Source organism: Aegilops tauschii, chromosome 6 (genome assembly GCF_002575655.3).
Source record: "Aegilops tauschii subsp. strangulata cultivar AL8/78 chromosome 6, Aet v6.0, whole genome shotgun sequence".
Taxonomy (NCBI): Eukaryota; Viridiplantae; Streptophyta; class Magnoliopsida; order Poales; family Poaceae; genus Aegilops; species Aegilops tauschii.
The window spans coordinates 326665348-326678826 of NC_053040.3; the positions used below are offsets into that span (position 1 = coordinate 326665348).

A 13479-nucleotide genomic window follows, 5' to 3' on the forward strand; every position below is an offset into this window, starting at 1 on the left:
CCAAATTCAAGTGGAAAGTTTCGGTCCTTTGGCCGAAATGGAACTGAAAAATTCAGTGATTTTGGTTATGACTGAAATATTTTGAAATTTAAAACCGGCTAGCAAGTCACAGGCGATCTCAATTAATAAAATAAAAATAAAAGAGCAAGTCAGGATCTCACACTGATACCCAGAAGACAAATCTTGCAGCTACATATATGGATGGATCAGTGTGGCTTCTTTTGAACCAATCGAAGGGAAGCTAGTACTGTTAAGTGCTCTTTACTGGTTTAGAAGCTTCACGAGCTAAGAATGGGTAAATGGAAGTCATCTGATGGCTCAAATGAGAGGTGACAAACTTGATTCGCAGCCAACAGTGTGGAGAAAGGCAATCTGAAAAGCTAGATCTCTGCAATAATAAGCACCAAAGATTCACCCAGAGCAATTGCATGTATTGTATTATATAGAAGCAAAACATTTTACTAGGACAGTAATAATACAAGCAAAAAAAGAACCACATAGTATTAGCATGATTCACCCCAAAATACAACGACAATAATATCTTTAGGTAAAGCTGCGGCAGAGCAGCTACACAATTAACAACAAGGCCACACGTCGATCAACACCAACGCACGAACAACGAAAGGCAAAAGGCGATAGGAACTGAAGAAGAAGAACATGCACGAACGAATTAAGCGTCTTATTTTTGGATGTACTCTGGAAGCCTCCTCCTCTCCTCCACGGTCGCACGGACGATGCTTCAGACGTTGATGGGCAGGGGCTCGCCGTTCCACTCCTTGAGGCACTCCAGCATGGGGTCGATGAGCTTGTTCTGGCTGATGCCCAGGAAGACCTTGGTGCACTCCTCGCCGGGGGACAGCAGCTTCTCGCCGGTGAGGTACACGCAGCCGAGCTCCTCGCGGACGAAGCGGTACAGGGGGAACGACCTGCTCTCCTTGATCAGGTTGGGGATGGGCGCGGTGCCGTTCTCGAAGGCCACGCGGGCGGCCTCGATCTCCCGCGGCAGGGCCGACCGCAGCTCCTCCTCGAACTTGTTGATCTTGGAGAACACCGTGGCCTCGCTCTCGGCCTCGCCGGGGCCGGCGGTCAGGGCGTGGTCGACCAGCACGGCGCGCAGCTTCTGCATCAGTGGGTAGTTGGCGCTGCAGGCGTCGTCGGCGTAGCTGAACACGGCCTCGCGGTCGATGGCGGTGATGAGGCTCTTCTCGCTGAAGCGCGCGCTGGAGAGGTCGCCGGTGGGGTTCATGGTCAGCACCTTCTTCGACACCTGCGTCACGCAGTTCTTCACGGAGGTCTTGATGTTCTCCTCCAGGTGGCGGAGGTCGATGGCCTGGCACAGCGCCACCATGTATGTGGAGGACATGAGCTTGAGGATGTCCACGGCCTCGGCGGTCTTCCTGGCCGAGACAAGGCCCAGAGAGTTCACGTCCTGGTTGTGCTGCTCAGCACTCTGGACATGGTTGGTCACCGGGTTGGCAAGGTACTGGAGCTCAGAGCAGTAGGAAGCCATGGCGATCTCCGTGCCCTTGAAGCCGTAGTCCAGGCTCGGGTTGCGGCTGCCTGCCAGGTTGGAGGTCAGCCCGTTGTTGTAGAACTCGTTGACGAGCTCCGAGAACTGCGCGAACATGAGCTTGCCAATGTTGGCGATGGCGAGACGGGTGTTGTCCATGGACACACCGATGGGCGTGCCCTGGAAGTTGCCGCCATGGAGTGCCTTGCCACGGTGGACGTCGATGACGGGGTTGTCGTTGACGGAGTTGACCTCGCGCTCGATGGACTTGGTGGCAGACCGGATGACCTCGATCTGGGGGCCGAGCCACTGCGGCGACGTGCGGAGCGCGTACCTGTCTTGCTTGGGCTTGAGCTGCGTGTCAATCTCGTTGACCTTCTTGGCGTGGCCCATGAAGGCGCTGCCGGCCAGGATGTGCTCCATGATGGCCGCGGCCTCGATGGAGCCGGGGTGGTGCTTGAGCTTGTGAGTGAGGTGGTCGGTGAACTCGGGCTTGCCGTTCATCACCTCGCAGAAGACGGCGGACAGGACCTCGGAGAGAACAGCGAGGACGTTGCAGTCGAACAGCACCGTGGCCGCGAGTGCAGAGCCCACGGACGTGCCGTTGACAATGGCGAGACCCTCCTTGGGGTTGAGCTTGAAGAAGCCGCCCTCGATGCCAGCGGCCTTGAATGCCTCGGCGGCGTCCACCTTCTTTCCATCAACAGTGGTGGCCTGCGCGTTGGGGCGTCCGGTGATGAGCCCGGCGATGTAGGACAGTGGCACAAGGTCGCCGGAGGCGGTGATGGTGCCCCGGAGCGGGAGGCAGGGGCTGACGCCGGTGTTGATGAGCTTGGTGATGGCCTCGAGGATCTCGAAGCGGATGCCGGAGTAGCCCTGGAGGAGGGTGTTGATGCGCACGAGCATGGCCGCACGGGACACCTCCGCCGGCAGCGAGTGGCCATCGGCGCCGGGGCCAAAGATTCCAGCGTTCAGATGCCTGTACGGAAGACAAGGACGTGGACATGGTTCGTTAGTTGCAGGTGAAGTAACAGATAACAGAAGTACGTAGCGGTAGAGTTAGTTGCTGGATCGTGCTAAAGCTGAAAGTCAGAGCATAATGCTCAAACAACGTAGAAGTAGTAAACAATTCTTTTTTGTGTTTGGATATGATGACTTGGCTCCTGCTGACTGGCAGAGGACTAGATCTGCACTGCATACAAATGAATATGTAAAGATGTTTTTGTGAAAATTCTATATCTAAATTTCCTTTACAGAAAACTTCAATGTCCAGAACAAATCTTGATGTATTACACCAGCCTATAAGCATGTTCATCTCATTCTGGGGGCCTTTTCCTTGGCACATTTTTGCTGAGCATGCCAATTCACCCGGCCGGCACAGGCGCAGGTGTCCTACGCGTGACTCGTTTATCGGGGATGCATGTGCTTGTGCATGTTCCCGGCCGGCCTCGCGGGGCGGGAACGCGACGCGACGCGAACCAACCGACCGACGAAGCCCCGGCACGGTCCACATCCGCTTAATTAGATCTGGCTCTTGTTTAATTTCTTTCTTTCTTTCTTTCTTTTTCACTACTGTGTACGGCTCTGCGTCTTGCTTGCTTCCATCGACTTGTCACCGTCGATCTACTATGCAGCAAGCACGGCATGGCACGCAGTTTAAAGCCTCGACTTTAAATGCCTATGATCTGTCTATTTTTCGTTTCTCATCTGCATGAGGTAACGGGTCTGGCCACTACCATGAGACGGACTACGTGAGCATGTATTTACTGCGGTATTTTGTTTCCATTTTTGCCAGTCTCCTTTCCATGGCTGTGCAGGCCACGGCACATGAATCCCAGGAGGCTACAGCTAGGCACAAGCTAGCACTTTTTTGTTTGCTTTGCTTAAAACACGAAAAGTTACCCCGCAAAAAAAATTAAAACACGAAAAGTTCACTGGTTATTTGACTGACGGATGGGCCCAACGCATGGATTGAGTAAAACATGCATGATCTGGACGCTGATCGCAGAAAACAAGAGAATTGGGGGTAAATTGGTTACCTGAGGAGCTCCACCTGGAGGGCGGGCCCGTCCTTGGTGCGGCGGTGGGAGGTGCCGCCGAAGCCGGTGGTGACGCCGTAGATGTCGCCGCCGCCGGCGAGGCAGCTGAGGATCCACTCGCTGCTGGCCTTGACGCGGGGCCGCGCCTCCTCGTCGAGCTCCACGGAGACGCCCGACGCGTCCTTGGCCTGGGCCACGGCCGCCACCTGGCCGACGCGGAGGCTGGCGCCCTCGATCTTCACCACGGGCTCGCGGAACTGCGCCACCATCCGCTTCACCTCGTCGAGGTGGCTGCCGGTGAGCTCGGCCGCCGCCGCGCCCCAGTTGAGCGGGTCCTTCTCGACGATGGCTCCGTTGCCTGCCATTTTCTCGGTGGGTGGTGGTGGTGGCCGGCACACTGCGCGGAGGAGGAGCAGGAGAGCGGAAGAAGAGCCGGAGGAGATGGTGGTGAGCTCTTCTTGGAGGGAAACGGGAGCGGAGTGGCCAGCTTAAATAGCGCCGGGGTGGCGAGGTAGGCGGGTTTAGGTGGGCGAGGACCCCTATCCATCGAGCGGCCTCCTCCTCTCTGCAGGAGTGCTACTGCCTAGTGGGTTGGTTGGTGACTGATACGCTGGATCTGCCAAAGTTTTTGCTAATATTCTACTTTGCTAATTTAAATATCTCCCATTTTAATGCTTTTTTTTGCGGGGTCTCATTTTAATGCTTAATCACCCCTAGTCCCAATTTCTCATAAAAGTTCTTTCATTTACCTCGATGTAATGACTGAAAATCAGCCACTTATGGCAGCTAAAAATGGTAGAAACTACGAGGTCGACGAGAAGAGAACGGACACCACAGTTCCTAAATACAGGGAAGATTAAGAAAGAAATCCTAGGATCGGGGAACAGCTACAAATACATATCCCTGTTCTTTTTTTGTCTCTTATATTATTTTATCATAAATATATCATTTATCTTTCTTCTTCCATACACTCGTCCTGAAAAAAAACATTTTTCTATAATTTGTTTCTACTGAAGAGAAAGCTAAAGTAGGGAGCGAAGGAGCAGAGAAAAAGAAGGGAGAAACAGCCTCACCAACCCTGAAAAGGAAAATCAAGTTTCTTTTTTCTCTGAGTGGAAAAAGGGGAAATCAAGTAGAAACTGAAGTTGTTGGCGAGGTAACTTTGGTGTGCCCCACAGCCTCTCGCCCACTGAATTACTAAAATCCGTGGGATTTCGTCTTTGTTCGACCTATCCAGTTGGATATGCGGAGGTGTTCGCACTGTCTTGCTTGCACACATATAACCTTGCCTCCGCACCGCTCATTACGACATTGTTCTTCCCATCCACTCATTAAAACTTGGTAAGGCTCCAGTGGTTCTAAAATGATCGGATGGACACTACGAAAGAACAGTGTCGTGCTCACAAAAGCAGCTGCGGGTCACTTATGGTTGAATGGTTAGAGGGACTGTGGTATCCTCAGCCCATCAGGGTGCAAGTTCTGATGCTCGCATTTAATTCTGGATTTATTTCAGGATTTCCGGCGATGCGCATTTAATGGGAGGAGGTGTTTCCGTCGACGACGAAGTGTCTACGGTGACTTTGTAAATTTCAACATGATATGCCGGTTCAGTCTTTCGGAGGTGCTAATAGGGATGAATGTATACGCGTGTATATGAGCGCTTGCGTCTGTACTGCGTTAAAAAAATACATTTTTTGTGCCTTGGAAAACAGAAGCCTGGAACATCTTCGGTTAAGTTTCAGGCTTGCTTATGGGCTTGGACAAGCAAGAGTGCCTAATTTTGCTCCTGACAGGAGGAAAGGGATGGGATGATTATAGGAATAAACTGTAGGATACATGCATGTGTTGGAGAAGGGACGGACGGTGTTATAAAAGAACAAATGTGTTTTGGCACAATGTAATGTGTTTTTGTTTTACTTTAACAGTTACGTATAAAAGAACAAATGTGTTTTGGCACAATGTAATGCTTTCTGTTTTACTTTAACAGCTAAAAAGCAAAGGTATGCGTGAGGGAGCATGGATCTTCATCGGTTTCAGGCTTTTACTCCAACTATTTTATAATTTAATTTGCTCCGGTTAACTAGTGGTACATCATCAGATTTACCAGTACAATTGCCTTTCTTTATTAGAGAATAAAAGAGTTTTATTGCTCAGTAATGTTTAAAGGGATACAAGTGGGGTCCGGAGGCCCCGAAAACTAAACATGTCAACCCTCGCTATGGGAGGATGGAAATTTCGCTAAAGCATGTGCATCCCTATTGAACTCTCTCCGCTCGTCGTCGAAGATGACCAACTAGAATATATTCTTCCTGCTTTCAATCTCCTTCAAAATCGCCACTTAGCTTGTGAGTTTATTTCCAAGTTGCAGAGTTTTATATCACTTCTTAGTTACTGCAGGTTTTAATCGAGCGGCATGTTCGGGCGGTCTAACAATTTCTTAGCCCAACAAGCTGTTCAAGTCCAATAAACACATCCTTCATGGAACTTCTTAGCACATAAACAACAGTATGCATACCTTTATACTCCTACTTTATATCAACTTTTCCTCACAAGAAAATAGGAGGAATTCTATCAGCCTTATTTAGTTTATCAAAAGAAGTAGCCCATTCGTTGACCCAGAAAGCATGTAATTCATCATAGACGATTCAAATGTTGAAGTGACTATCTAACTATCTCAGAGCACTACTCTTGGAAGATGCGACTTCTACCATGAGAAGCAGAAGCACGGGATCTATGAAAAAAAGATGGCATAATAAGTGTTGTACCTGTGATCCATGTTTTAAAAACCTTATCACCTTGAGATTCCATGATGGATGAATAAGGTAGGCTATATGGCAGGTTGGAGCCCTGACTACTCTCCTAGTAGTTCCGCCCTTGGGGCACATCGATTTCCCAAGAAGTATGTATATCAGAAGGGTGATGGGGAAAAGAAGGGCGACACCTTAAAGAGATGGTGGCTTACCTTTGCAAAGAGTCGTCTACCACAAGTTTGATTATTTTGCCTTTATGTGGGCCAGATACGTGAATGGTTCTACCCTCGAGGGTCGCCTGAGATTTTGAGAGTGAGAATGTCTCTCGATTTGTCGGTACCTATTTTAGGTGAGCACTTTTTTGTCGATTAACTATGTGGCAGATATGTCATGCCAAATTTTGGCACCCGAGTGCATTGCGTGAATGAGCTGGTTTGCATGTCGTGTTAATTTATATGTCTCATTTGTGTATTCTATCAAGAATCTTTGTAGTATGATTTAGGACGAGTTTATAGATTGGTCAAGAAAATTTTCTCGAACTCAAGTAGATAAATGTTGCTTTAGACCTTCCAGGTGATCAACTTTGGCAAAAGAAAGTCTAGTAACACTATATGCCAAGTATAAAAATGAGAAGTACAACTAATATTCTTCATAACTATTTATATAATGCCTTCTATCGTGACTTAAAAACCTTTGCTTATATAATTATGCTTTTATTGCAAACAACCCCAAATTACAGAGATAAGATTGATGACTAGTTTTATAGTTGGTTCGGTCAAACAATGTGGTTCCAACAAGACTCAAACTTCCATAATAGGTTGCCCCATTAATGTGATCTTTTAAATTTCACATGAGTATGTGCTTTTCTATCAATTGCCCAACAGTAATTTGCTTACCCACCATATGCTTTTTGAGAGAGAAGCCTCTAGTGAAAACTATGGCCCCCGGGTCTATCTTTGTTGTATATTAAAATCAAAAAATACCTTGCTGCAATTTATTTATCTTTATTTTATTTTTGTGTTTTTGTTTATCTATCTATCACTACAAGATTTGATCCTTGCAATTAACCACCGAGGAATTGACAACCCCTTGTTTTTCCTCGGGTGCAAGTATTTGTTATTTTATGTGTAGGTGATGTTCACGAGGAGTTGTGTGGTTCTCCTATACTAGATTGATAACCTTGGTTCTTAACCGAGGTAATACTTGTCTCTATTATACTGCATCATCCTCTCCTCTTCGAGGAAATCCCAACAACTCACAACTAGCAGACCAGAATCAACACGGGCCGTTAAAGGGCCTAGAGATACAGAAGGCCTCATATGGGCCGAATGACGTCACGAGCCATATATGGGCCGAAAGTGACAACGGGCTGGAAGCATATTGGACGGCCCATATGATGCTACCGGGCCGAATTCAGTAAGGTCATAACAGGCCGTTAGTTCCTTGGCCGTAAATGGGTTATATGCGTATAGGCTGTTAACAGGCTTTCCATGGGCCGGCCCCGCTAACTTTTGACCAAATCAAACGACCGACCTTTTTAACCTAAATGGGCCACTGTTGGGTTGTTCCATGTGTCAACGTATCATAGGCGCCTCCTGTCCTTTGGACGGATGACATCTGTCACAACGCTCACCTGGCACGTGGATCCGATGGCGAATGAGAATTTTACACTGTGACGCCACCGATTCAATCATACACTAATCATACATGCAAATGTGTACGATCAAGATCAGGGACTCATGGGAAGATATCACAACACAACTCTAGACACAAACTAAAGTCATACAAGCTTTATATTACAAGTCAGGGGCCTCGAGGGCTCGAATACTCAGCTCGAATAGAAACGAGTCAGCGAAAGCAACAATATCTAAGTACAGACATAAGTTAAACAAGTTTGCCTTAAGAAGGCCAGCACAAAAGTAGCAATGCCTCCTGCCTAGGAGCCTCCTATCTACTCCTGGTCGTCGGGGGCCTCCACATAGTAGTAGACTCCGTCGGGGTAGTAGTACTCATCGACGGTGGCGTCTGGCTCCTGGGCTCAGACATCTGATAACAACAATCGGGTATAGAGGGAAAAGAGGGAGCAAAGCAACCTTGAGTACTTATCCAAAGTACTCACAAGACTTACATCAGATATACACTACATATGCATCGGTATCAATAAAGGGAATAGTATCCGTCGGCTGAACTGCAGAATGCCAGAATAAGAGGGGGAGAAGCTAGTCCTATCGAAGACTATGCTTCTGGCAGCCATCGTCTTGAAGCAGTAGAAGAGATGCTGGTATGTAAGAAGTATCATCATATAGCATAATCCTACCCGGCGATCCTCTCCTCGTCACCCTGTGAGAGAGCGATCACCGGCTGTATCTGTCACTTGTCTGGGTGTGTTTTATTAAGTATAAGGTTTTAGTTGTAATAGGTCAGAATACAACTCCAAGTCGTCTTGTTACCGTGGATACGCATATTCGAATAGATTACTTCCCTGCAGGGGTGCACCATATTGCCCAACACGCTCGATCACTCTGGTCGGACACACTTTCCTGGGCATGCCCGGCCTCGGAAGATCAATACGTTGTAGCCCTACCTAGTCTCAATAGAGAGGCCAGTACACCGGTTTACATCCTAAGCGCGCAGGGGTCTTGGGACCATCGCCCTTTGCACTCCTGCACGTTGCGTGGTCTGCTGGGATCAGTCCTGGCGACCTCCTTATACAAGGCAGGTGCTTACGGAGACTACCCGGTCGAGCTACGCTCAGTCGTTGACGTCAGAAGAGTTTTGGCTGATACATACAACGCCGAGTGCCCATAACTGTTCCTGCGTGGCGGTTAGTGCGTATAGGTCAATGACCAACTCAGATCAAATATCCAATTTTGTTAGGCGTGTTATTAAGAAATAAGCATGGACACAACCAGGGACCAAGCCCACCTTTCTCCTAGGTGTCTCAACCTGCCATGTCGCGCCACCACAAAGATTCACTTAGAGGGCTGTAGGGAAACATGTCCTTTCAGCCCCTAGTCCGTGAATCGCTCGCAGGTACTCTACGAGCTGACCCGACTTTAGCCACAACATGTATCATGTATACTATGTATATATGTATATACGCGTGATCACCACCTGAAGTGATCACAGACCGATAGTATAGCATGGCAAACGGACAAGAATGTAGGGCCACTGATGGTAAACTAGCAACCTATACTAAGCATTTAGGATAGCAGGTAAGTATCAACAACAATAGCAAGAAGGACATGCTATGCAACAGTATAGGATCAACCGATGAAACGGTAACAGCTTGAAAGTGCAACTACCCCTGGGTGGTTTTGGTAATTCCTAACAACATATAGTTCATTGAGCTAATGCTATTTCAAGATAAATGTTTCAGGAAAGCTCAATGATTGGCATGGCATGGATTAGGAATGTGGACCCCTCAAAATGCTAAGGACAAAAGATTGGCTCAAGTTCTAAAGCTCAAGACTCTTCATTTTATTTTTAGTGATCCAAGATCACATTGAGTCCATAGAAAAAGCCAATACTATTAAAAGGGGATGAGGTGTTGCTTAATGGGTTGCTTGCTCAAAATGCTTAGTGATATGCTCCAAAAATCCTCAACTACTTTCTCATATCCACATATGTCCCAAACCAAAAGTCAAACTCGGCCCCACCGAAACATTCTATCTGGTGCCACCGAGTTCACTTGACATAGCCACTGCCACAAACCCTAGTCACTTCGGTCTCACCGATAGGGATCTCGGTCTCACCGAGATGGGATTGCAAACTCTCTGTTTCCCTTCATAACATTTTGGTCCAACCGAGATGAGCGATCGGTCCCACCGAGTTCGCAATGCAAACTCTCTGTTTCCCCTTCATAACGTTTCGGTCTCACCGAGATGAGCGAATCGGTCCCACCGAGTTTGCCTGACCAACTCTCTGGTTAGCTTATTACCAAAATCGGTCCCACCGAGTTTGTGTAATCGGTCTCGCCGAGATTACGTTATGCCCTAACCCTAATGAAATCGGTCCCACCGAGTTGACATCTCGGTCCCACCGAATATCCTAACGTTCACATTTTGAACTAAATCGGTCTGACCGAGTTTTATGATTCGGTCCCACCGAGTTTGGTGATTTGTTTGTAACGGTTAGATTTTGTGTGGAGGCTATATATACCCCTCCACCCACTCTTCATTCATGGAGAGAGCCATCAGAACATGCCTACACTTCTAGCATACATTTTCTGAGAGAGAACCACCTACTCATGTGTTGAGACCAAGATATTCCATTCCAACCATATGAATCTTGATCTCTAGCCTTCCCCAAGTTGCTTTCCACTCAAATCATATTTCCAACAAATCCAAATCCGTGAGAGAGATTTGAGTGTTGGGGAGACTATCATTTGAAGCACAAGAGCAAGGAGTTCATCATCAACACACCATCTATTACCTTTTGGAGAGTGGTGTCTCCTAGATTGGTTAGGTGTCACTTGGGAGCCTCCGTCAAGATTGTGGAGTTGAACCAAGGAGTTTGTACGGGCAAGGAGATCGCCTACTTCGTGAAGATCTACCCTAGTGAGGCAAGTCCTTCGTGGGCGATGGCCATGGTGGGATAGACAAGGTTGCTTCTTCGTGGACCCTTCATGCGTGGAGCCCTCCGTGGACTCGCGCAACCGTTACTCTTCGTGGGTTGAAGTCTCCATCAACGTGGATGTACGATAGCACCACCTATCGGAACCACGCCAAAAATCTCCGTGTCTACATTGCGTTTGCTCCCTCCAAACTCCTCCCTTTACCTTCATGTGCAATGTTTTACATTCCGCTGCTATTCTCTTAGACTTGCATGTGTAGGTTGATTGCTTGACTAGTGCTAAGTTGCTAAAATCTGCCAAGACTTAAAATTGGGAAAAGGCTAGATTTTTATTTGGTCAAGTAGTCTAATCACCCCCCTCTAAACATACTTTTGATCCTATAACTGGTATCACAACTACGGTCTCCATTGCCTTGATTTCTATAGCTTTTGGTGATCATAGCCTTGGTTTCACAACCTAGGAGAGTATGGCGTCTAGCGAGGGAAATTACCACCGTAGAGGTCCTTACTTTGATGGTACCAATTTTGCTAGTTGGAAGCACAAGATGAAAATGCATATTCTTGGACATAACCCCACCGTTTGGGTTATTGTGTGTATTGGCTTGGAAGGTGAATTCTTTGATGGGAGAGAACTGAACCGTGAAGCTACCGTGGAAGAGTTGAAGATGCTGCAATACAATGCTCAAGACTGTGATATTCTTTTCAACGGATTGTGCCCCGAAGAATTCAACAAAATCAGCCGTCTTGAGAATGCAAAGGAAATTTGGGATACTTTGATTGATATGCATGAGGGTACCGACTCCGTCAAGGAATCCAAATTGGATGTGCTTCAAAGTCAACTTGACAAGTTCAAAATGAAGGATGGTGAAGGTGTCACTGAAATGTACTCTAGGCTTGCTCTCATCACAAATGAGATTGCCGGCTTACGAAGTGAAGAGATGACGGATAGATTCATCATCAAGAAGATCCTAAGAGCCTTGGATGGAAAATATGATACCGTGTGCACATTGATCCAAATGATGCCCAATTATAAAGATATCAAGCCAATGGAAGTCATTGGAAGAATTGTTGCTCATGAGATGTCACTTAAGGATAAGGAAGAGCTCCACAACAAGTCAAGTGGTGCTTACAAAGCCTCATGTGATGCTCCTACATCATCAAGTGAGAAACAAACCTTCAATGAAGAATTGAGCCTAATGGTGAAGAATTTCAACAAGTTCTACAAGAGTAGAAGCAAGGAAAGAAGTTCCAAGTCAAGGTCCTACAATGGCAAAAGATCTTCAAGTCGTGAACGAAATTGCTACAATTGTGGAAGACCCGAACACTACTCCAATGAGTGTACGGCTCCCTACAAAAGAAGAGAAGATTCTCCCAAAAGAAGAAGTAGAAGAGAAGAATCACCACCAAGAGAGAGAAGGAGTTGAGATGATCGTTATGAACGAAGAACCTCTCGGAGAAGCAAGGATTCGGAAAGGAAGGACAAATCATCAAAGAGCTACACAAAACGAAGACATCAAGCTCACGTTGGTGAATGGGTATCCGGCTCTGACTCCGACCATCACTCCGAAAGAAGTTATCACTCCGACTCCGAATATACTCAAGATGAAGGTGTTTTCGGTCTAGCACTTGTGTCAACCAACTCCTACGACATATTTGACTCACCAAATGAAGAAATTGGAAGATGCTTAATGGCTAAAGGCCCAAAGGTATCACACCCCAAGTATGTTGATTTCAATAGTGATGAAGATGATTTGCTAGGAGATGATGATTTACTTGTTGACAACTCTAGTTATGAAAAACTATGATTAACTTGCTATTAATCATGCTAATCAAGATAAAACGAATGACGATGATAAGAAGGAGATTGAGTGTCTAACTAAAGAACTAAACACTCTTAAGTTAGCTCATGAAACTACCTTGGAAGATCATCAAGAACTTTTAAAGACTCATGAGAAGCTACGCTTTGAAAAGCTCAACCTTGAGCAAGAGCATGGGTTCTTAAAAGCAATCAATGATGATCTTCGCAAGAAAAGTTCTTCTTACATTGCCAAGCATTTACTCTTGTCTACTTACATGCCACAAGTAAAATCTAGTAACAGGAGTAAGAAAGATTCTTCATCTAGTAGTAACAATAATCATGCTAAATCCAATGTTGTTGCTTCTAGTAGTTCTCTTGATTCCTCTAATGATTCTCTTAGCCAAGTTACACTTGAGCAAGAAAATAGCTTATTGAAGGGAATTATAGAGAAAGGTGTTTACAAGAGCCTTGCCGGAAGTAAGCAATTTGAGGAAATTGTACGCAAGCAAGGAAGGCACCGGAAGAATCAAGGTGTTGGTTTTGAACAAAAGTTCAATGCCAATGGAGTTGAGTGGGAAGAAGATAAATACCCCAAGACGAGTTTGTTCCTCAACAAGAGAAGTATGATCCTACTTCTTTCCAAGGAACACAAGCTCAAGATGATCTTCCATCACAAGACCACAAGCAAAAAGGCAAGGACAAGCTTCAAGAGGAGATTGATGCATTTGAAGAAGCTCCCAAGGCCTTGGTCAAGTGGGCTCCCAAGACTACATCAAGTTCTACTACATCAAGTACGACTACAACTCC

At 46.6% G+C, this 13479-nt stretch overlaps 1 protein-coding gene and 1 long non-coding RNA gene across 2 annotated transcripts; one reads left to right on the plus strand and one right to left on the minus strand.

The window, feature by feature from the left end:
- Window positions 1-476: 476 nt before the first annotated feature.
- Window positions 477-4083, minus strand: LOC109764465 (phenylalanine ammonia-lyase). The gene is made up of 2 exons (XM_020323277.4): window positions 3550-4083; window positions 477-2489 (listed from the first exon to the last, which is right to left on the minus strand). Exons 1-2 carry the CDS (start codon window positions 3912-3914, stop codon window positions 740-742), a joined length of 2115 nt encoding a protein of 704 aa, XP_020178866.1. The 5' UTR covers window positions 3915-4083; the 3' UTR covers window positions 477-739.
- Window positions 4084-4207: 124 nt separating this feature from the next.
- On the plus strand, window positions 4208-5508 carry LOC120966492 (uncharacterized). The gene is made up of 2 exons (XR_005760262.3): window positions 4208-4985; window positions 5063-5508. It is a non-coding gene; the product is annotated as an uncharacterized lncRNA (long non-coding RNA).
- The last annotated feature ends 7971 nt before the right edge of the window (window positions 5509-13479 follow it).

Bases quoted from the DNA above. Each gene is read 5' to 3' on its own strand.
- LOC109764465 (XM_020323277.4), bottom strand. From the start codon at position 3,914: ATGGCAGGCAACGGAGCCATCGTCGAGAAGGACCCGCTCAACTGGGGC. The intron at 2,490-3,549 runs GTAACCAATTTA...TCTTCCGTACAG, and splicing joins CTCCAGGTGGAGCTCCTCAG to GCATCTGAACGCTGGAATCT.